Source organism: Capsella rubella, unplaced genomic scaffold (genome assembly GCF_000375325.1).
Source record: "Capsella rubella cultivar Monte Gargano unplaced genomic scaffold, Caprub1_0 scaffold_7, whole genome shotgun sequence".
Lineage (NCBI taxonomy): Eukaryota > Viridiplantae > Streptophyta > Magnoliopsida > Brassicales > Brassicaceae > Capsella > Capsella rubella.
Genome location: NW_006238917.1, coordinates 16,099,513 through 16,123,810, shown reverse-complemented (window position 1 = coordinate 16,123,810; position 24,298 = coordinate 16,099,513). Strand labels below are relative to the sequence as shown.

Below are 24,298 nucleotides of genomic sequence, written 5' to 3'. Positions count from 1 at the left end.
CGAAATCTAAAATAAGGCAGAATCAAGAAGACATTGAATAACAGTGGTTTTGAACGTATTCTAAAATACACCAAATAAATGCATGATCCAATAACAACAGATTTTAATGTACTTTTTAAAATACTTAATTGAATAACGCTGGATTTTAAAATACCTCTAATTCCTTTAAAATACAGTATTGAATAACACCCCCTTAACATTTGTTGGATGTATTTTAAAGTATTTTAAAACAAGCGTTATTCAATTTTCAATGGATTTTGTTTTCTTTAAGATTTTAATGTATTTTACATCTAAAACACGTACAAACACAATCCTAACACTTTTCAAAGGATTTCATCTCTTTCATACCAAATCCATCTTAATTGTATTTAAAGGCTATTGAACTTTAAAATCCACCTGTAATTAAAATCCCTTAAAATTCTCCATCCAATAACACCCCCTAATAGTTGAAAAAGGTGAGAACTTTAGTAAGCTTGTTGACAAGTGGTGTGAGATTGTGAGAAGAAGGAATCAATATATAAACCGAACTAAACCGGTATTTAACGAAATTGAAACCGATATTTAAATAATCCGTTCCGATTTTTCTTAATTAACTGAACCGAATCGGTTATTTAAAAGAAGTTAGTGGTTTGTCGGCTAAACTAAACCAGTTTAGAAAGAATGAATATCTAAACCGAAAAGAACCAAACCAAATTGTATTATTTATTAGTTTAGGTTAAAAATCGAAGAAAATAATAAAGCGAAGCCCCTTTTTGCAAAAACTTATATTTTAAAGTCACTCTCACTCTCGTCGTCTTCCCCAATTGATTCCATTGACCAGAGGAGAGACAGTTGCAAGAGCTTACTTCATCACTTCCGCTGGCAAACAAATTTTAATTAATTTTAAATAAAACCCACAAAATATCAACGAAAATGGAAGTAGAAGAAGAAGACACAACGAAGAAATTTCACAATAAGAAGAAGAAGAAGTCTTCTCAATCCCATTCACCACTTAACAATCTCAACCTCGAGATGTCTTCAAAATCATCGCTTCACTCAATACCACCACAAGCAACGGTTGATTCACCTCCTGATTCACCTACTGTATCTTCAATCCCCGATAGCCATGGATCTTCACCTCACACGATTGTTCCGACTCCTTCCGTAGCGACTAAGACGGAGACTCCTTTCAGGGTAACGAACGGAGACTTCGTTGAGGAGGAGAAGAAGGTTGGTGAGAGTAGGAGACAACTAAGGCCGAGCTTTTCTTCTTCTTCTACTCCTCGTGAATCGAAATGGGCAAGTTTGATTAGGAAAGCTTTGCTTGGGTTTAGGGTTACTGCGTTTGTTTCGTGTCTCGTTTCGTTTTCGGTTATGGTTGCTGACAGAGATAAAGGATGGGCTCGTGATTCTTTCTATAATTACAAAGAGTTCAGGTTAAAGTTTCAAACTTTCTTTATATCTTAAGATGTTTTGTAGCTTTCAAATAGTTCCTAGATTGATATGTTAGTATCCTTAAATCTAAGTTTAGGTTTGGTTCTCTTCTGAGCTCAAAGTGTTTCTTGCTAGATCTCTTTGATTGGGTCTAATCACTGTGTGGAATTTGAAGTTTTACTTGGAATGTGGCTGTTGCTGTCGTTTTCTAAGGCTAATTATGTTTTCCAAGGTTTGATTTTTGGCTTATACTCTGACTTGGTTTAGATCACTGTGTGAAATTGAAGCTTTTTGATGAAATTAGCCACGGAAGTTGTGTAATGCTAATGTGGTTATCTAATGACATGTTCTACCTAAATTATAACAGTTTCTCTTTAGATTACTTTTTAAACTGATAAAGTTCTCTGTAAATGTTTTCTAGAGTTGATTTATTCTCGTGTGTTTTCTTTGGCATTTTGGGTTGCAGGTTCTGTATGGCTGCAAATGTGATTGGTTTTGTCTACTCTGGTTTTATGATATGTGATCTTGTATACCTATTATCTACTAGCATCCGAAGATCACGACATAACCTGCGCCATTTCTTGGAATTTGGTCTTGATCAAGTATGTTCCTTCTGCCTCTCTGTGATTCGAAAACTTTGTACTTTTTAAATCAATCAAATGGTTAAAAAAAAGTTAAAGCTTGAAACTTGATGCATGCTATAGAACTAACAAGAAGTTGAGGCTGAATTTTTAGCGACTCTCATTGGTCTTTTTCTGAATACTGATAGACTTAATTCCTTGTCAATTCGATTCTCTTATGGTAGTTCATCATCTGTTTTGTTTTAAATATGCTTCGAATCATGCTAAAGTACTGTTGGTGTAAAACATATAAAGATGCTTGAAGTCTTAAAGTAGCTAACCAAAGATGTGATTGCTTCCATCTTTTGAGCTAACTCTATCTGATTCCTGTACATATTTTAGTACTCGTCTCTGTTTGATGACATATCATTGATGTTACAACTTTAGTGATCCATTAAAGTTTAGTGCTTCTAGGCTTATAATCCCGTGCATTTGAATTCAACTCTGTTCCCATTACACCCTTATGAGTTAAAGTGATTTTTTATGTTGCCAGATGCTAGCATATCTTCTTGCATCGGCTTCTACATCAGCTTCGATCCGTGTAGACGATTGGCAGTCAAACTGGGGAGCAGACAAGTTCCCAGACTTGGCTAGAGCATCTGTCGCACTGTCTTACGTCTCCTTTGTCGCATTCGCCTTCTGCTCCTTGGCTTCCGGCTATGCTCTCTGTGCACTCCGGTCCATCTAAATCAAACAAGCGCAAGCTCGAGACAAACAGTCTCATTCTGTTGAGTCTCTTGAAGTTGTATCCTTGACCCTAAACTCTCTTAAAGCCTAAACGATGAGGAGGGTCCAGTTTCTGATTTTTAAAAGAAACTTTTATATTATATGGTGGACTGGACGATATCTCATCTTGTAAAAGATGGTCGTTTACATGATCACTTATATATCATAGTTCTAAGAAAAGCAGTATGATGACATCCTCTCCTTCAACTTTCGAATTAGTGCAATGTTTTAGATGCTTATACATTTAAGAAGTCAGTATAAATTAGTCACATCAGATAAAATGTCAAGCTATAAGCACAGTAATAGCCATGCAGAAGTTACATACTAATTTAGTTACACAGACGTGTGTATGAATGAATAACCATGCATGAGTGGAATATGTAAAAAATTACATGTAACAAAGATGATACAAGAATGCAAAATTTGATTATTTCTGCACTCTTGCGTCTAGTGTTATAATTGCAAACCTCTTCTGATGTATGTGGTGATAATTGCAAACCTCTTCTGATGTATGTGGCTAAAACCAAAACCACTATCTAATAATAACAAAGGTTAGGTTGAAAAAAAAGAAAACTTTGACAAGTAATCTCAAAGTAAAAAGGTTATTAAAGCCATAGAATTAGCTTTTTATGAAAATGAGGAATATTGGCAACTAATCTCAAAAGGGATATATCACTTTTAAGATTAGCCAAAGCAAGATATAAAGTGACCTAATACATAGGAAACAAAGAAGTTTACCAGTTAGCTAGTATTACTAAAAAAGCGTACGTATGAGACCATTTCTATCTCATGAGTCATGAGTTATGATCAACATCATCACTAATTAAGTTTAAGACAATTATTATTCGATTTTAAAGTATACTATAGTATATAAATCCTCGCATCCATATTATTTTTGGAGATGATCAAGCACAACCATAACGTTCTTCTTCAAGCGACCGAGTCCAGGCACCAGCAGTAATAGTCTGAACGTGAAAGGTCGAGCAACTCTTGTGGAGACATCCTCTCTAGCTCATTCTGTCTCCACGCCCCGTAGTTGTTGCGGTTCTGCGGGTCTGAGGCTATCGGATAAGCATCGATCCTGTGTTTCTGATATCGCATTCTCGTGTATAGCCTCATGGCCGCGACGCAATCCTCATAAGGATCTTGTATTCCCACATGAATATCATACCTTTACAAGGTCATCAAGAAAGATAAGAAATTAATATCAAAGGTAAAGTATTATAAAATTCTTAAAATTTGAAAATTGTTTAAAATCTAAACTATAAAGAAAAACAAACCTCTATGCCCATTTAAACCTTTAAATAAAAACTAAACCATCAACAATAAATTCTAGCCAAATTGGTGTAATTCATAGTTAGGTTTTTTTCTAAATCAGTTTTGCATATCAAAGTATCTTACTTGGCATAGCCTTTTAGGTAGGATAGGAGCAAATTAGACATGCGAAACTTTTTGTTATGAATCAAATGATATAAAATATGAGGTAGAGAGTAGAGATGCACAAATCAAACTTTGATATGAACGAGATATATATATTCCTAAAGATTATCATCAATTGATTTTATTCGAATTTTGTAAGAAACTTTTTACGCTATACGTATGTCGTACACGTCGATCAACAACACTTGGTGTCAAAAGTATCCATTGGATATCTCTTTTAGGAGCTTAATTAGTAGCTAGTAATTGTTGCGTCCGAATATGACATACGACATGTACTAATTTACATTATTGTATACATGCATGGTTTAGTAGATAAACTATATTTTCTTCAAGTTGAGTAATTATTATTTTTAAGATAATAATGGAATATTGAAAAGTCTTTTTTATTCTATCAACTAGTTTATAATATCAAATGGTGAATGTTAATTTGCTAATTATAGAGATTTCAAAAACAAAAACTTACCCGAGATAGGCTTGCGTTAAGTACTTGAGAGAGTTGCTTAACTTGCTTGATTTCATCAATGGAGGGTATTCCGCAGTATCTCTATTAAACAACAACAACAACAACAACATTATTGTGTTATATATATGTATGAATTCATATAAAGCAGTGGTATAATGTTATTTTTATATAACTTTATGTTACCATCTTTAAAGATGATTAGATATTATATGTTTCTAGTAAAAGTATTAATTTACCTTATCATGGAAGAGGAATATTCAAGTTGAAGAGAGTCAAGATAGTTATCAAGTCCATGTCCAACGAGAATCCTTGCTTTCCCATTTCTTGGACGAATCTTCCACATTGGTTCTCCATTACAAAGAAACTCTTGAATCTTTCTCTGTGCATGCTTCAGTGGCATTGCGTCCCTTAGATTCTCAGGTCGTATCCCTGTCATCTCGTACCTATAACTCGTTACGGGCATCGTTGGCTTCACGTAAGTATGGAACACAACGTTATCACTCTCGTCCGTAATGCAAACCCTTGCGCATATGTCGAGCGATCCGTCGCTGCCTCCTCCAACCATCTTGCATGAGAGTGCGACCACTCGAGGTGACCTCGAAGAAGTGTAGTCGATTGTAGGGTTGTCTCTTAGGCCTAAAGCCGCCATACGAGTTGTTAATCCCTAATATATCAGAAAGAGTATTAGATTATGATCCTCCTGCGTGTATACGTTTGATAGTAATGCATAAGTTATAATATTCTTTTTTTTTTTATATAACTCATAAGTGATTTCAAAGGCTTTTAAATCTCGAATCCTCGTGGCCAGTGCTACTCGAATCTAGGTGGCGGAACTTACCTCCCTTTACCCCTGGACCAAGGCGATTTGGTTTTATAATATTCTTTCACATGGACGAATAAACATAAACACAATTTTTTTTTTTAGTTTTGAAAGAATTTAAGACATCTATTACTATGTATGTTTTAAAAATATGGGAAGATTACCAAAGTGACGTTGGAGAGCTGGCATCTCTCTTGATGGATCCTACGAGCGTTGGGGCTTTCAAGGATTATAAGACAGAATCTACAGCCACGGCTGCTGAAAATGTTCTTACATTCTTGTTTCGGCAATGGCCCTAATTAAGTAAGATATAGTCCAAAATGTAATGTGAAAAAAAAATGGAAATTAAATACAAAGTTATAAACTAGACGGTTAATACCGATGAGATGTTCACGGAGGGAGTCAAAAGATCGGCAATGTTTGTTGCAAATGCCACAAGTAGGTTCATGAACTGAATGATAAGAGATCCTCATGTGTTCCACCAAGTGTTCCTTCTTGTTGAATTGCCTATAGCATCCTCCACACTTGTTCCTTTTTAATCATGCACGAATTATATTATAATTTAAGGTACGTACACTCTATTCTCACTAGCTAAATTAGTAAATTACAGATTTCACTTGTTACGAATTGTTCATTTTTTTAAGAGTGTTTTGCGAACATGCACATATATAGTAGCATTAGATATTGGTGTTACTAAAACGTACGTTACACTAGTATAAATACCTTAGGGTTTCTGAGGACTCCATTGACAATCTGTAGTCCATTATAAACAAGAGCAAGCTCAAAGCTTTTAAGTTAAGAGAACTTTGAATAGATAGGTTTTTGTTTTAATTTCCTTCTCTTAATGTCGATCTGTGTATGGAGATTTGAGAATATATGAGAAGTCATGTGTTTATATAGGCAAAATCATGGGAATAAAAGAACAAAAAAAATAAAAATAAAGGCGAAGTTAGATGATTCCCTAAACTATTCTGATTTCGGACGTATCGATTTGAGGTTATGAAATACCAAAAAAAAAAAAAAAAAAAAAACAAACCAAAGAAAGAGGAGATATACCTTTCTGGTGTGGTTCCAATCTAATTAATGGTTATATTATCGATTAATTAATCGATTACATTTTGGTAACTAAATAATGTTACAAATTCACTAAATTTTGTTATCCTACTTATATATACATATGTAAGAAATACACACACCACATGTAGTATACAGAAAATAAAACACAAATCATACAAAGTCATGCATATATATGTCCATTAACTTAACTACCTTAATTAGTTATAGTAAGCTGCAGGCATCTAGTTATAACATGAATCACTCACGATTCTTCACAATGTATACTAACTATTCCAGTGGCCGGTGGCCCATATATATAATGTTGACCATATTTTTTCAATGGTGCAGGTTTGGTTTATTATTCTCCAGCTTGTCCATCTAGTGGCAAAGCTAGAAAAATTTGTTACATGCATAGAGGTTTGGGTGACCGAGAGAAAATGGTATAGATTAAAAATTACATAAAGTATCATAAATCAATACTATAAAGTTGTATTGAATATAATTTTTAATTTTCCTTACAAAATATACATATTTAGCTAGTTATTTCTATAAAACTATATAAAGTTTTTGGGTGCCTCATATAAATTTTTTGCATGAACAGTAATCAATCTTTTATAAATACAGTTAATGTTTTATTCGAAATCCAATTTAATTAATATACAATAGTAGACATAATAGATTTTCCTTTTTATTGGGAGATAAAGACCGGAGATTGACCGAGATCGACGGTCGAGATGTCAACCCCAAAATATGGAAATCGAGAAGATATTATTATAGAAGATTATTGATAAATGTTAATATTGAGTTTAGGAAGTTTAACATTACTACAATATATATATATATTATTTACATTTATGTTTATCATAAAACTAGAGATTGTAAGTTGTAACATTATTTTCATGAGAGTCTAATATAATTCTTCCTCTAAACACATTTCTGTTCTTTACTCTCATCAATTTATCACTTTTTGAATGTTAAATGCCTTGAAAAAGAATCTTACAATATAATGTTACTAGCTTCTTTTTTTTTTTGGTCAAACAAGACTTGTATTTCATTCAATCAAACCCCTCAAGGGAAAAGTTTACAAAGTTTTCAAATATACAAAAGAGTACAATAAGCTTTAATGAGCATAAGATAGAATAAATTGGATAAACCATAGAGAATCGGAGACCGAAGCAAACAAGCAACAAACCACAAGCGACCTTATGGTGTATCATAGACACTTCTGCTATAAACTTGGGAAGTTGTGAAGTAGTCACTACTCATGGCTCATATAGCCCATATGCACTCTGAAGATAGTAGTTGGTAATCTTTTTGTCGTGTTTTTGTTCTTTATCGTTGACACTTTATTCTCAATTCTCTACATCATACTTACATCATTTACGTAGTAACATAATTATTGGCATTAAGATTCATTTTCAGATAGTGAATCAGAGCATTACACTAAACGTTATGATCTATATAATCTTTCAACATTCTTTTAGGAGATACACTTTGCGGTTTAGCTTATCTAAGCAAAACTAACTTTTGACTGACCGATGTGTGGGGCGCCAAAGTCAAGATTCGATATCTGAATTTTAATTTGTTTGTATATTAATTCTGCTCCAAAAGATATATTCTAATTTTTGTAACAAAATTCCATTCAAAAAAAGAGAAATATTCATGAACATACGAGAAAGCACGTAAAATGGTCCACTGTGGTATAACACCAAGTATATGCACTGATTATAACTTTTCTTACTTCTTTGGTCAAACATAAACTTTGAACGCAATTCACAAAATAAATTTTTCTTTGATTGTGTCTCAACTTTCAAGTTAAATGAAATTATCGACTAATTGTTATGAAGATCCAAAAAATATATATACCCACTGATAGTAGTAAGAATAAACATTTTTAAAAATTAACCAATTGAATTGATAGTATATATTTTACCTTTAAAGAAGATCAAAAGATTAAAACTTTAATATTGAAACTCCAAAAATGTATTCATATATGCATGGGACAGTCAAACCTCCTACATATACCATTCTAAAAGTAAATGTACTTGGGGAATAACATGAAGACATCATGGGATTGTGCTCTTTTGTTTTCGCCTGTGAAAGGGAATAAAACTTGCAAATAAATAACAAAAATAAAAGAAGATCAAAAGATTGAAACTTTAAGAAAAAAACCTTAGAAAAAAACAAAGCTAAAAATGATGCCCCTTTGACCAGATAACACAATCAAGCTTTTTAGTTTGTAACCAATTAGAAGAAAAAAAATTTCTTTAAAGAAACTTTGATTTTTTATAAACATTTGGTTCGGATGGTTTGGCTAACCTAGCTAAGTGACAAATTATATATAGAGATAAAGTTCTTTTGTTTATAAGGCAAAGCTCAAAGCAAAACTAGACTATTAATCTTCAGAGTTGTGAAGTGTAATATATGTTCTTATCTGTTAAAGCATTTTCAATTATCATAAACTTTAATTGAAATCGTAGTAATTTAGAACTTGAATTATTGGGTTTCGACTAGAGGCCAGAGCACACATGCATAAACATAACACAAATATATGATAATAATAAAATTCCCGAGTTCTTAATTTTACGACAATGAAGCGTAAATTTTAAGACTGGGTATTTGGATTGTACGAAAACTTGAGGTCTTTCCAACATCATCAAACAATGGTAGCACAAAATTCTTATTTTTATAGAAAAAAAAAAACTGTTTTTAAAAGTTAAAGTTGTTATCATACATGATAATAAATAAGATTCAAACATATCTTGTATAGAAGTATTAAAAAATTTAGCTTTTTAAACCAGTTGCCTTTTAGAAAACCAAGCACCTTTATGTTTCGAAATATGGATTTTCCTAGCTATCTTCCCAAAAATAATTGATTATAAATTTTACAAGCACAATTACCAAACTTTTGCAGGCCTAAAAAGCACTGTAACCCAAAGATTCGAATATTAATTGTATAAGATTAGTGGGACAAATAAACATCAATTACAAAAAAAATTCAAATAATAAAAAATAATTCTGTAACGGCTATATTTTTTTCTTCTTCTTCAATTTGTTTTTCTAAATCATGCATATATGTATCCAACAACAAAAAAAAAACAACCCAAATTAGTTCGTCAAGCTCACAAAAATGGTCCTTGTTGAGGAACTCTCTGAACAAAATGAAGCTCATTCCTATGATGATGATGATGATGATGGGTCATTAACCCCATCCATGGTGTTTAACCAGATCATGGGACAAACTCTGATGCTTTCATTTCACGAACATCCTCTACACACCCACTATAGCAGCACCGGTCAATGCGATGGATGCCCTGAACTTCGAGAAAAGGGTCTTGACGGCTACAGATGTGATACTTGCGGCTTCACCGTTCACAAAGAATGTTTAGAATCATCACCAGAGATCAACCATCCATCTCACAAGAGACATCCTCTCACGCTCCTAATACATGGCTTACCATTGGTAGCTCAAGATCACAATTGTCGTCTATGTGGAGAAAAGGTTGGCAAATTAGTATATCATTGCTCCATATGTGACTTTAGTTTAGATCTTTATTGTGCACGTAACCCGCTTCAGCTTATAGTTTACTTCAAGAAATGTCATGAGCATACACTCACTCTCATGCCAAGGCTCATATGCTTTACTTGTAATGCATGTGGTCTTGAATCGGATCGATCTCCTTACATTTGTCCTCAGTGTGATTTTATGATTCATGAAGGTTGTATTAACTTACCACGCGTCATTAGCATGATACGTCATGTACATCGTATCTCTCGTACTTATTTTCTTGGTTTTGGAGATTGGAAATGCGGAGTTTGTCGAAGAAGAATAGATGGGAGATATGGGGCGTATTCTTGCTCGGTTTGTCCGGATTACGCAGTTCATTCTAGATGTGCGACGAGGAGGGACGTGTGGGATGGGAGAGAACTTGAGGACGAGCCAGAAGAAAGTGATGAATGTGAAGAACCTTTTGAAGTTGTGAGTGATGGAGTGATAAATCATTTTAGTCATCGAGAGCACAATCTAAGACTCGAGGATGGTCTTAGTCTTACTAATATCAATGATATATGTTTGCGTTGTAGAGCATGCGCCCGTCCTGTTTACTCTAACATGTTCTATAGTTGTATGCAATGTGATGATTTTATCCTCCACGAAACATGTGCTAACCTTCCTCGTAAGAAGCGACATGTACTTCACAACCATCAACTTACTCTATACTATGATGAGAACATAGTCAAGGATTGTCCAATGCTTCATGGAGTATTCTTATGCTCTGCTTGTCGTCGACTCTGCAGTGGTTTTAGGTACGAATGTTGCAATATCACATTAGATGTACGATGTGGTTCAATATCCGAACCATTTTCCTACGAGTGTCATCCGCATCCTTTGTTCCAGACTTCACTAGATAGCAAGGTATGTGTGACTTGTAAGCAAGAGTCGGATTATGTTTTGACTTGTATGGATTGCGATTTTGTTTTGGATTTCAAGTGTGCTACTTTACCACCTAATGTAAGGTACAAGTACGATAGAGATCCTCTCAGATTATGCTACGATGGGGACAAGGACTTGACCAGTAGTTACTGGTGCGAGATATGTGAGAGAGAAATGGATAAAGAGAATATACTCTACACTTGCGAGAGTTCTGGCTCAACTATTCATATTGAGTGTATACTTGGAGATTTTAGGTATGTGAAGCCTCGACTACATTTTGAGTTCAATAAAAGGAAATGGGAAGTGGCTTTGAATGGTATAAATCGACCAGGATGCTATAAGTGTGGCTTTCGTTGCAAGGGACCTTTTGTTGCAGTGAGCTTAGACTATACGAATAGTTATGTTTGTCCTCTTTTATGTTTATGGAGAGGAGAAACTCTCATATTTAATAGTATAAGAGATTGAAATCATGTTATATATCTAAGATCCTTCTCTATTATGTTAACATTATCAGTTTTGTATAATTAAGAATACATCTGATCTATGCATGTGAGAACCATGCTATACTAAAAAGTTAGAACCCTTTCGTTCTGGTGTATATTGTGGTGTTTCTCCCATTTTTCAAAATACCACAATATACAAATTTATTAATTTTAATAAAAAAATAAAAAAATACATATGTAATTTATAAAGTTTTTAACTCATGTTATATACTTATAACATGTTTAAAACATTTCATAAGTTTTAATTTTGGTACGAATAAACTTTTTTTGGGTAGTGTGAAAATAATTATCATAAAATCATTCTTTTTTTGAACAAAAAATCATTCTTATAATTCAATTTTTGTCAGGATAAATAGTGGTAAAAAGTAAAAAAAAAATCATGTGGTAAACTAATAGTATATCAATAAGTTAAAGAATTACACTGACAAACTGTATCTAGCAGCAAATATTGTTATACTAAGCTGGTGCAAGAATTAACAACGTCGGCAGGAGTAGTCAGAGTTCACAATTCCATAGAAATATATTAGCGATGGCAAAAATAAAATAAGCTCCCTATTCTATAAAAGCTGTATAGCGTTACAATTTACAAATTGCTACTACACAATTTTGTAACCAAAAGGATATCAAAACCACCACAAATTATGTATACAATTCATATATAAGACTAATCAAACATTCGTGAAAATAAAATAAAAACAATATTGTTTTTTTTTATATATAGTGGATTTCTATTTATAGCCTAACCACTTTGGATAGACACATCAATGATTAGGAAACCTCCTCTTTATATGGAGTAGTACACAATATAATAAAGTTATATAAATAATTGCACGTGAACATTTACATAAAAATAAATTCCAAAATTTAATAAAAACGAATGTGTGAATGTAAATAAAACATGTCGATGATATATAAAAAGTTGCATGCCAACGGCTTGGTTAGACAATCGCGTGTAGTGAGTTTGACTATTCTAATGATATATGGTTGTATCTTTCTTTTCTTTACCTTAATTAGTCGTTATATAACAACTTCGACTACCATATCTATTCAATGCAGCTACGTACGTTAGTACGTATGTGTATGGAAAACATTGTGTACCACATAAATATTTGTGTATCAGCTAGTGTTGTTGTTATTGTAATTGTTGGATCTAGTACTCAAGTCGTGACGCAAAAAAAAAAAAAAAATGATTATGTTGTCATGAGATCAGTATGAAGTAAAGCCTAGTTAGAGACTTAGAAGAAATGTCAAAGGTAAAATGCACGATCAAGCATGACGACTGAGCTCAACATGATGAGTTGATCACCTCGTATCACCAGTGTCTACCTAACTTTGTAAGTTTGTTATCTCGCGAGAGACTCGATTCAATCGATCAAGTCAAAATGGCAACTTAGCACTCGAGGTTCAAGTGAGCTAATGCATGCATAATCATGTTAAAGATGAGGTTCACTTAACACACGACTTATTAAGATTACTAACTAATTTCCTAACCAGGGTCGGACCTTTGTTGATCATTTAACCATCCATTAGAAAAGCATTGCCTCGTGGTTATATGCTTGTATTTTGCTAAGTCCGCAAAACTGAGGGATGTTTTTTTTCTCGTACGTTCACGTTTGGATCTTTCTATAATTCTAGCTTCACGAAATTGGTATTGTGAGTTTCACATCTATTTGCCTCAGACTTTGAAATTGAAGAGAAAAGAAGGAAAAGTTAAATTCAAAATCGTGTTACATGTAAAAGTTTCAAACGATTTTGATCTAAAACTATCGAGATCAAGAAAAACTTTAGTAAGATTGGATTTCATAAGGGATCTAAATTACAAAAAAAAATCGTAAACTTATATTTTGTAATTATAGGATTATGAAACCAATTAAACATCATATAACTACTCTAAGTATATTTAAATATTATTTTTCATTTAACTAATGTTTCTCTATATATTACTCCTTCCGTTTTTGTTTTAAGTGATGTTTTACCCTAAAAATTTTGTTTCATTTTAAGTGATGTAATATAATTTTGAATATCAAATTAAGTTTTAAAGTGTCAAAATATATAAAAGTTAATTTTCATAATATTTTTAAAAACTATTAACTAAGATTGTGAAAAGAGAAAGTAATGTAATTTATTTGTAATAAATATTCATTTGAATGAATCTATAAATTTTCATATATATATTATTTTGGGTGTGTTGGCAAACTAGTACGTTTTTGAAACATAATTATAAAGATAGTACATTTACTATTCACAATTAGCAAAATAGTACAATTTTACTATTTCAGATATATGTACAGATAGACAACTGTACATTAACATATTATTGTACATCAAATATTTGTACAAAGAGAAACAACTACATATAAACGTATTTATACATAAACAAATATACATATATAGACCAGAAAATATTTGTACACATACAATTATACGTATATATAGACCGCTGTACGGATGATTTTCATTACATCGACACACAACTGTAAATAAGGATAGCTGGACGTATCAAAGTTTGTTTGAAAAATATTTGAAATTATTTTTTAAAAAATGCATATCAAATTATAGAAAAAATATATAGATTTTTATGTAGTTGAAATTTTATAGAAAACAAATATATTTTGATGAATATTTTTAGTTATTAAATTTAAGGGGGTTTTTAATAGTGTCTAAATAGTGTCCAAATAGTAAAAATGTATTAGTTTGCTAATAATGAATAGTAAATGTACTATTTCTACAATTATGTTTCAAAAATGTACTAAAAACCCAATTAATCCTATTATTTTTTGGTGAAATATATTTATATATATTATATATACATTATACATGTAGTACATAATTAAATAAAATTACTTATTATGTTAGTAATATATTGTTTTTGTACAATAATGTTACATGAGTAATGTGACAAATCCTACATTTTAACGTTTAAAATTACCTCCCTTAATCTTTCTCGATTTCAATACAATTTCTAAAAATAGAACTATTTCAATCGAAAATTTTACCCTACGCATATCTTTATATAATTATAGTCTACCAGATAATTAAAACAAGGGAGAATTTCAAAAATACCCCTTTTCCAATAACCCTTTTTAAAAATACCCCTCTTTCTAATTTTATCAATAAATCACTATAAATTTGAGATTTATCAAAAAAATATGTGTAAGCTTATATTTATAGACACAAATTATCTTTATATGTGTGTAAATTAATAAATTTGTATTTCTTAAATACCTTTTAAAACCTTTTAAAAATCATTTAAAAACCTTATAAAAACTTTGTAAACCTTTTAAAAATCTTATAAAAACCTTATAAAACCTTATAAATAGTTGTTTAGAACCTTTTAAAACCTTATAAATAGTTGGATTTTATCACCCAATAGTAAAGATGATCTTGATGTACCTTATCAACCATATAAAAGTTTATAATTTTTCATATTTGAAAAGGGGTATTTTTGAAAATGATAGAAAAGAGGGGTATTTTTAAAAACGGGTACACCAAAAGGGGTATTTCTCAAAAATTCTCTTAAAAAAATAATCGCTATTTACATATTTTCTACCGATAAATGTATGAATAAGTGTTGGTAATAGATTAATGATGAACATCAACTAGTTGGGTTGATCTTTGATTTGAAAGTAAGGTTAGGAATTAAAAGGTCTATAGGGTCCTATATCATTAATTATCCATTAAAATCTAATAAAAGTAGGCTAAATCAAGTGGAAGCTATAATCTAATACACACATACATAATTCATATGTACGACATAATACATTTAGTGTAGTGATTATTATACTACAGTACTGTCTAAATTTTAAATTTTGTTTAAATTTTTGTATTAAGGAAGTGTAATTTTATAGTCTAGTACTCTAGTTATAAAAAAAAAAACTCGTTTGCAAAATTCCAGTTAAAGGGAATAGTAACTACTTCAAAAAATATCAAACAGTGAAAAATCTATATTGATGATTTTTTATATAACTAAAATACATATTTTATAGCAAATACTAAAACTTTTTAAAAAAATAAACCAACTAAATCCAAACATAATGGAAAATATATATTTAATCATATATAATTTTAGTTTCAAAATTTATAAGTTTACTAAAATAGCATCTTATATATGGTAACTTAAAAAAATTTAAATTCATAATTAATTCTATTATGTATACTTTAGTTTTGTATTCGAGCAATCTTTATATATATATATTTGATTCACATTGAAAAGTAAAATGTATGTAGAAGTAAAGAATATAGAATTCAAATGAGTTGTCTCTTCATTGGGATCCGAGTAAAAAATAATACTCAAATCTTGAAATATATATAGCTTACATATACAAGTATATAAAACTTAGCTGGATGAGCAGAGGATCTACTATGTTTGGTATTAATATAAAAAGTAAAAAAAAAAATGATATCTGTCTACTGTCTACCCAAAGGGAGCATTATTATGTTCTATAGTAATTATATTCTTCTTTTTTTTCAATTTTCACTTTATCTACTTAACTTGTTAGTTGGGATATATATTATACACATGTCTACCTACACATACATAAAATTATTACAGTTTTTACATTACTTTATTAGATATTGGTAAATTCTGTTATAACTACATTTCATATTTTCTTTGTTTCAGAATCTTTTTAGAACAAATAAAATTTGAGTTTTGTGTATAAACTAATACATTTATTCTTCGATTTTATCATTTGTGGGTAAAATATATTTTGAGTAGCAAACAAAACAACTAAAACTCATCATATGAACTTTGAAGTATCATTTCTCAAATTTGCTTAGCTTCTTTTTTACGTATAACCTTATGGGAAATTCAGATCACCTTTGTTGTCTTTTGTATTTTGGTTAAATGTTAAGATCACCTTTGTTGTCTTTGTTCAACCAAAACAACAAAATCGAGGATATACAAATCCCTTCAAACTCTTTCTAGCTAGCATATATATATAGTTAAGCTATTACAATAATTATCTTATGCAAGTTCAGAAAACTTTTGAAATTCTCTATGTGCTCAGCGGCTAATTCATTTATATCCAAATTGTCGCAAAACTAGCTAACAACATCATTCTCGTAGCCCACTGACTTTTTATGGTATGCATGCAAATTTTTTACTTTGCCATAACTAAATATATCTGCATCCGTTTAAATGGGTAAATCAATTTAATTCGTTAGGTTGACTTATTGGTAAAAGAATGTAAGACTTTACCATATACAGAACTTTTTTGGAGAGACAACATCATACAAACATGCCTTACGTATACACATAAGAACTTATTATACACGTCACATGGAATCTTATATATATAGAGCCAGGCTCGACTAAACATGCACCACCGACTCAGCCATCTTCAAAATCTCTCTATATCTCTACTCTCTCTCTCTCCCTCTCTCAAAATATATATCTCTCTCTCTCTCTCACTTCATCGGGATCAAGAAAAGTTATTAAAAAAAAAGGATGAGAATGACAAGAGATGGAAAAGAGCATGAATACAAGAAAGGTTTATGGACAGTGGAAGAAGACAAGATTCTCATGGACTATGTCCGAACTCACGGCCAAGGCCACTGGAACCGCATCGCCAAGAAAACTGGTCTCTTACTATCTTTCTTTCTATCTTCTTCTCTTGTTTCTTGATGGAAGCTAAAAGAAAATATTCTAAAGATTGAAACTATGAATTAATTATACCTATAGGGCTCAAGAGATGTGGGAAGAGCTGCAGGTTGAGATGGATGAACTACTTAAGCCCTAACGTAAACAGAGGCAATTTCACTGACCAAGAAGAAGATCTCATCATCAGACTCCACAAGCTCCTCGGCAACAGGTTCTTCTTCTTTTTATTAAATCTATATATCCATGGATTATCTTACTCTATATTCTTTTATACAAATTCAATTAATTATATGTGTGTGAGTGAGATCTGTGCTTAATTCACGCTAAATTGTTTAAATGTGTACAGCTTGCAAACTATATATAACATATAGTATCTAAGTCATATGTATATTATATGCTTTGTGTTCGATCCTTAATTCACGGTAATTTCTAAATTGTTAAAACGTGTCCATCTACAGCTAGCTACGTACGTATATCACTTATATAGTATGTAACTCGTATATACGTACGATTCTTAATTCACGGTAATATCTAAATTCGTTTCATATACATATATCAGTTAAGTTACAAAATATATAATTGTGCATATTAAACCTATTTGCAAAGGTTCATATGCTCATCTAATGGTTATTCAAATTAAATAGTAGTATAATCGAAAGAAACGGATCGTAAATTTGAATATAAAAACCTATATCTCAATCTGTTCTTTGTTTGAATCAAAACCTAGCTAGCAATATACATCCGTTTGTTTTTTCCGGCCATTAATTTATATTGCTAGGTTTTTTATTAAAAAGAAAAAAAATGAATTCTCGAATTTTACAATGACTCATAATTGTACTCATTTATGGATCATCATCAGCATATACATACATGACCTGTCTCATGTAACATCTACAACATATCAACATACATAATTTGGCTACATGTATTACACACATGCTTTATATAGGCCCATAAGCATTAACTCCCACCTCGATATAGAAACTACTCCGATTTACAAATTGATTGTTTCAAAAGTTTTGCCACATATTTTGAAAACATTCATACAATGTTTAAATATTTATTTACTAGTACTATGTTACGTTATTATTGAAAAAAGTGTAACCACAAATGAACATAACAATTAATATGGTTTTTTCATATATATTTAGATGGTCGTTGATAGCTAAAAGAGTTCCGGGAAGAACAGACAACCAAGTAAAGAACTATTGGAACACTCATCTCAGCAAGAAACTTGGTCTCGGAGACCATTCGTCAGGGGCCAAACCGGCTCGCGACTCAGAGTCTCCACCATCTTTGGCCCTCATAACCACAACTTCCTCCTCTCCTCAAGAGATGGCCGGCGAAAAAGTTTCAACTGTAAGATTCGACACGTTAGTTGATGAGTCTAAACTAAAACCGAAACCCAAACCGGTCCACTCATTACCAACTGACGTAGAAGTTGCAGCCACGGTTCCTAATCTGTTCGACACCTTTTGGGTTCTTGAAGATGACTTCGAGCTTAGTTCACTTACTATGATGGATTTTACTAATGGGTATTGTATCTGAATATCTTATATGATTAGCTTCTAAGAAGTAATTAATCATCGATTATTAGATTATAATGAAACAAGAATAAGAATATGAATACGATCGATTTTTTTCTTTCTATATTTACTCTTAGCTTTTGTACTTTTTTTTTATTTTTGTTCTGTGTAAAAGTAAGGATGATCAGTTGATAAGAAAATTATAGAGAGTTATTTGGTTTTCCCTATAATGACCAAATTGAATCCATATTAGTTTATATAGGATTGGATTATAACTGAACTTTGTCAATATCCAAATTATATTATTTAGTTTGCATGGCATCTTTCTAATAATACTACATGCTCTATATTTACAAGATGTGGTAGAATTAAATTTTATATACAGCTTGTTGTACTTTATAATATGTTAGAACCATCTAAAACGATAACAAGAGATAATCCAGCTGTTGTTACAAGCCTTGATTCTGCGTATCACGGTCTTAAAGATTTTTAAAGGTGAATGAGGTCTTGTCAGGTTAGGCTCTTAATTACACATACTAATGTTAGAGGTGGAAATGTAATTTGAAATTAATGACGATTACCCAAGAATTAAATAAATCATACTGTAGATAAGACCAGACCTCGTACACTGGAATTTGAAAGTTAGTTGAGCTAGGAAGCCAACTGGTAGAGATTTATTTTTCTTTTCTTTCGTTGAGGAAAAAAGTAAACCAAATCATTAAAACGTATTTATTTCTTAAAACAAATCATAAAAGGTGACCTTGGTAGATTTCGTGACCGCTGACGGATTGAATCCTCATCTTTTAAAGTTGAGGAGTCAAATAAATTAATAATCACATTTTTATATTGTAAGAATTAACGATTATTAAATTTTGTTTGAGATTTTTTTTTAATTATATTATATGCACATATTTGATATGATTTTCAGTTTTATATCTATGTTTTTTGCGGGTTAACAAAAAAAAAATTGTATAATATATTTATAAATAATAAAATAAAAATTTTAAATGTCGAAATATGTTGTGATAAACTATATAAAAATACATATTTCCCCATCGGAAAACCTTTTTTTTTGTCAAGACTCTATTAGATGATCAAATCATATAATCAATAATCTCATCTTTTGTTCAAGCTTGTTGTACTTGCATACATTACTCTCTCTTTTAGTTGACATGTGCATATATATGTAGAACAACGATATGGGTTTGATATATATTTTAGCCGATCGAATTATGTTATCCCATTCATAGGGCTATAAAACTATAAATTTGCAGTGTGTGCCTTCTGGTCGTACATGTAAATATGTAATGGACAATCTCATGAAGTCAAAGAGAACAAAACTAACTCAGAGTTTTTTTTTTGTTTTTTTAATTTATTTATAAATCAGAGTTGAAAATACAAATTCTATGGGACTTATTAAAGATGATGAATCATAAGATTTTTTTTTGGAGTTAACAATTTGATGAATGTGCGATGAATCATAAGTTAGTAAGTTACACCAAAGAACATACGTATTGAAGATTCTGGATATGACGAGGACGTGTGAAACATTGAATACGCATGATTCTATAACTTGCGCATGCAGTATATTTTTTCATTACATACGTTAAGACTGAAGATTTTATAAAATAAATTGATAAAACATTATTTCATCAAACATCAATTAATTTGATAACGGGGAAATTTTGTTATTATGAACTTAATATAATTAATCAGCCAACTCGCCTAGCTCGGTCAACTTTGATACAATGATTAAATTTCATTGTACCGTAAAGGCCTTTTCGTCTCGCAGCTTCCATGATGGAAAGCTGAAAAACTTCTCTAACTTGTGTTTCATTGAGAGTCGATATCTCTTGGAAACAGACACTTTCTTTCACCGCTAAAGATTCGAGTTCTTCCTCCGAGACGGCTCGGAGGTGACCAAGATCACACTTATTGCCTACGAGGGCGATAACCATATTGGGATCATTCGTATGCTCACGTAGCTCTTTCAGCCATCCTTCAACGTTCTTGAACGATGTGTAAAACGTGATGTCGTACACTATTAAAGCCACCGTAGCTTCCTTGTAGTAATGGTTTGCCAATGGCCTGTACGTATATATGCATTAAAAAAAAACCTTTATAAACAAGTCATAACTTTGTAAATTAAACTATATATTTATCGTGCATTGATTTTGAATTGTGAAACATAAAAGTGTTTTTGCGAGACAGACCGTTCACGACCATTGGTGTCCCAAAATTGGACTTTCATGTTCTTGTCGTTTATGCTACCGTATCGAGTTAGCCAGTCAATGCCAATGGTCGACTTTGACTCAACTTCGAACTCATCTTTGGTGAAACTCGATATAAGATTTGTTTTTCCAACGTTGGAGTCGCCTAGCATCACTACTTTGAAAAATATATATTCTGCCATACTTTTTGGAGGAATTGAAATCAGAAGCAGAATATGAAAATACGAGAGTTTATCTTTGATTGATATTTAGATCTGCTTCACGGTGATATATATATTAATTTTCTAGGTGTGATATATATATTAATTCTCCTAGGTGTGATATATATATAAAGTGAGAGAGAAGGATTATTAAAAAATAATAATTAACGTTTACTTGATGGTATTTACATGGTATGCATGCATGCTATTATAAATTAATCAATATTTTTGTTAGATTTAAGTAAATAAAGTTTTAAGATTAACTTTTAAAAAATTTGTTTTTAAACTAATCTACCAAAAATCCAGCTTCTAAGTCAAAGATGGGGGGGGGGGGGTAAAAAAAATTATTTACCATATACACTATTAAGTTAAGTATTATTTGTTATTTTCATCATATTAATTTTGTTTGGTATATAAGAGTGTACCACTATATTTTGATTGTTAATTCTAAGATTTAACCCGTAGAATATTATATGATAATTTATGTTTTATATAATCGTAATTTGATCAAATTAATTATAAGTATAATATTTAAAATAATGAAATGATATTGACATAATATTTGTTTACATAATATAATTTCATATTAAAATATTTTGTGAATTATACTATAATAGACAACCCGTAAAAATATTTATAATCATAATTATGTAAATTATAACTCGTTATCACATGACCCGTGCTACACAATTATCATTAATACTTTAGTACATCCATTTTGTATCGTTTGAGTAATATACATCCGTTTCTAAAACTTCAAATTGCAACATATGCAAAAAAAAAATTATATTTTTATCATACATATGTTTATGTAATAATATAAATTTAAAAACAAATAAGATCATATAAAGATGTTACAGAAATATTTGATTTCTTAGGGAGAGATTTTAAGAAATTTTGTTTAATGTAATAAATATTGATTTCTAATTTTGCAATTTTATTATAATTTAATTACAAAATTCATCTTAAACTTTTTTTATTTAATCAAATGGCAAGGGGTTAATTATGAAAATATCACAAAATGAAAGGGTGGAACACAAAAGATACTGCAAAAATGTTAATATAAATATTCAAATGTATATTCAAAAAAATGAATATTTTCATATAAAATGTTTTGATGTTGTTAGATATTACCCTATGATAAAATTTCCAAAGTCTCTTTTAAGATGACTACTGACTAGGATGAAATCTGCCTTAGGCCGCTTGGTATTTTTAAAAACAAATTTAGTAGAAACATTATCTATAGTTATTATATTAAAAAAATTGATGTTTTAACTTTACTTATCTTTTAGTAGTTTTTATTTGTCTTATTTTGTTTTTATATGGTGTGATTTTGTTTTTATAGTGTCTCTTTGCTAACGATTAATATCTAAAGAAAAATATGATGTTGTAAAGACATATAGTGATTGGACATATATTTTTCATTATAAAGACATAATCAAATAAATTTATGTTATGACTGGATATATATTTACCACTATAAAAACATAAGTAAATATCTATAATTTTTATGTTTGTGTGAGTAGAAGGAAAAAAAAAAAACAGATTTCTTTTAAACATGTTAGCAAACACATTTTGGGCCTTATTAAAAGCCTATAAATTATAACTTAAGAAGATAAATCCTAATCTAATTAAACACAAGCCTAGTTTAACAGTCCAATTTCTCTTTAACCATTTTGATTCGGTTTCATTGATTTCAGTTACTATTTGTCCCATGCATGAAGTAATAATAAACTACATACAAAAATGGAGATTGAGCATATATATATATATATATATATATATATTACTATTTAACAGTAAAGAAAAAACCAAAGACATGTTGCTTGTAAGGTAGATATGATCTTCTCTTGTCTTCGCTCTTCATCGCTTTGTTTCTCAGATAAAACTTCTCATGTGCACAAACAACCTTCTCCTTCTCCTTCTTAGTAAACTCTTCTCTGTTTCTTGAATTCGAATTCAAGAACTTGAGAGATTGTTTCCCTTCACTATAACTTCTCTTCAACAAATCACTAATTCTCCACGATGTTGTCGACGATGATGCTCCCGTAGATTTGCTCTTTCTCCAACGACCTCTCTTTAGCGATTTCTCACTCGAGACTACGTCAAGCTCTTCCTCATCTGATGAAGATGATGAAGATGATGAATAAGACTGATCTTCGTGTAGGAACAATTCCTTTAGCTGAGTCTTAACCGTAGCCAGTGGCAGCAACAGTGATGATCCGTCTTTGTCAAGAATTGGAAACTCAAACTCATCGTTGGATTCGTCGGAAAACTCGAGCCGAACTCGCTCGGCGGTCTCAGCGGTTCGACCGTTGGTGGTGTAACTGTTAAAGCTAAGGCAAACTGATGTTGTGTAGTCATCTTCGTTCTCCATGCTTTTATCTTGTAATGGTGTTTTGTATCGTTCAGTGTAATAAATATATATATAGGTGAAAGTGTTGGCTTATAAAAATGGCAATTTAGATAAGTTATGGAAAAGAAAAAAAATAAATTGAGGAAATGGTAATGTATCATTATTGTATATCAAGAAGAGAATAGATTCTATTGGATGCAAAAAGTTTAGGTGTTATGTTTTATTTATTGATTAATTGACAATGAGATGTTACCTGATTCTTTTTGTATCGAGTGTTATAATTAATTAGCTAGCTGCTAAAACTAGAACCAATGCAAATGTGATCTGATTACTCATATACATTTTTTTTTTTATTAATGACTCAACTGGCTTATGAATAAGAACATAATATCAAGTAACAAGTTCTATCCTCCATATTTATCAAAACATCATTATATTGTACATAACCCACATTTCTAGACTTAAATTTGTTTAATTTTTTTTTGATTATACGAGACATCGTATAGATCAGTTTTCCGAGAGGATTGTATTCAATCAAACATTTCAAATGATTTGTTTGAAAATAAGAAATCTATGTTATTTCAATTATGAATTTTCTTTAAAATATAATAAAATCTAATGCTATTGAATTAATTAATGATTTTAAAATATATCTTAAAATCCCCTGTATTAAAAACATTTTAAAGATTGGAATTTAAATGAATTTAAGAGGTTTTAGTGGAGTTGCTAGATATTTAGTTAAAAATACAAAATTTAAAATCTCATCGTTTTTAAGAAAAGTTTACAATAAATCATAATAGTTTTCCTAAATTTACCAAACATCATAAAAATGAACAAAGAAAAATGTTGAAAGAAAAAGAAAGGCAAACAAATTTTTTTTTTAATAACTGATACAAAAATTTATCACCAT

At 30.8% G+C, this 24,298-nt stretch overlaps 5 protein-coding genes across 5 annotated transcripts; 3 read left to right on the top strand and 2 right to left on the bottom strand.

The window, feature by feature from the left end:
• Positions 1 to 827: 827 nt before the first annotated feature.
• On the top strand, positions 828 to 2,974 carry LOC17877844 (CASP-like protein 4A1). The gene is made up of 3 exons (XM_006284223.2): positions 828 to 1,415; positions 1,880 to 2,015; positions 2,527 to 2,974. The coding sequence occupies exons 1-3, from the start codon at positions 913 to 915 to the stop codon at positions 2,719 to 2,721; spliced, it is 834 nt and encodes a 277-aa protein (XP_006284285.1). The 5' UTR covers positions 828 to 912; the 3' UTR covers positions 2,722 to 2,974.
• Positions 2,975 to 3,689: 715 nt separating this feature from the next.
• Positions 3,690 to 6,246, bottom strand: LOC17879184 (apoptosis-enhancing nuclease). Its single transcript, XM_006285040.1, has 6 exons — positions 6,206 to 6,246; positions 5,862 to 6,013; positions 5,647 to 5,777; positions 4,899 to 5,326; positions 4,663 to 4,743; positions 3,690 to 3,930 (listed from the first exon to the last, which is right to left on the bottom strand). Exons 1-6 carry the CDS (start codon positions 6,244 to 6,246, stop codon positions 3,690 to 3,692), a joined length of 1,074 nt encoding a protein of 357 aa, XP_006285102.1.
• Positions 6,247 to 9,668: 3,422 nt separating this feature from the next.
• Positions 9,669 to 11,435, top strand: LOC17878575. Its single transcript, XM_006285084.1, has one exon. The coding sequence runs from the start codon at positions 9,669 to 9,671 to the stop codon at positions 11,433 to 11,435; it is 1,767 nt and encodes a 588-aa protein (XP_006285146.1).
• Positions 11,436 to 16,875: 5,440 nt separating this feature from the next.
• On the top strand, positions 16,876 to 18,768 carry LOC17879179 (transcription factor MYB23). Its single transcript, XM_006282652.2, has 3 exons — positions 16,876 to 17,055; positions 17,157 to 17,286; positions 18,227 to 18,768. The coding sequence occupies exons 1-3, from the start codon at positions 16,923 to 16,925 to the stop codon at positions 18,621 to 18,623; spliced, it is 660 nt and encodes a 219-aa protein (XP_006282714.1). The 5' UTR covers positions 16,876 to 16,922; the 3' UTR covers positions 18,624 to 18,768.
• A 1,545-nt stretch (positions 18,769 to 20,313) lies between these two features.
• On the bottom strand, positions 20,314 to 23,409 carry LOC17879594 (ras and EF-hand domain-containing protein). Its single transcript, XM_023778581.1, is given in 3 exon segments — positions 20,314 to 20,718; positions 20,811 to 21,007; positions 22,845 to 23,409. Coding segments are annotated over 3 exon segments (1,167 nt in total).
• Between the last annotated feature and the right edge of the window lie 889 nt (positions 23,410 to 24,298).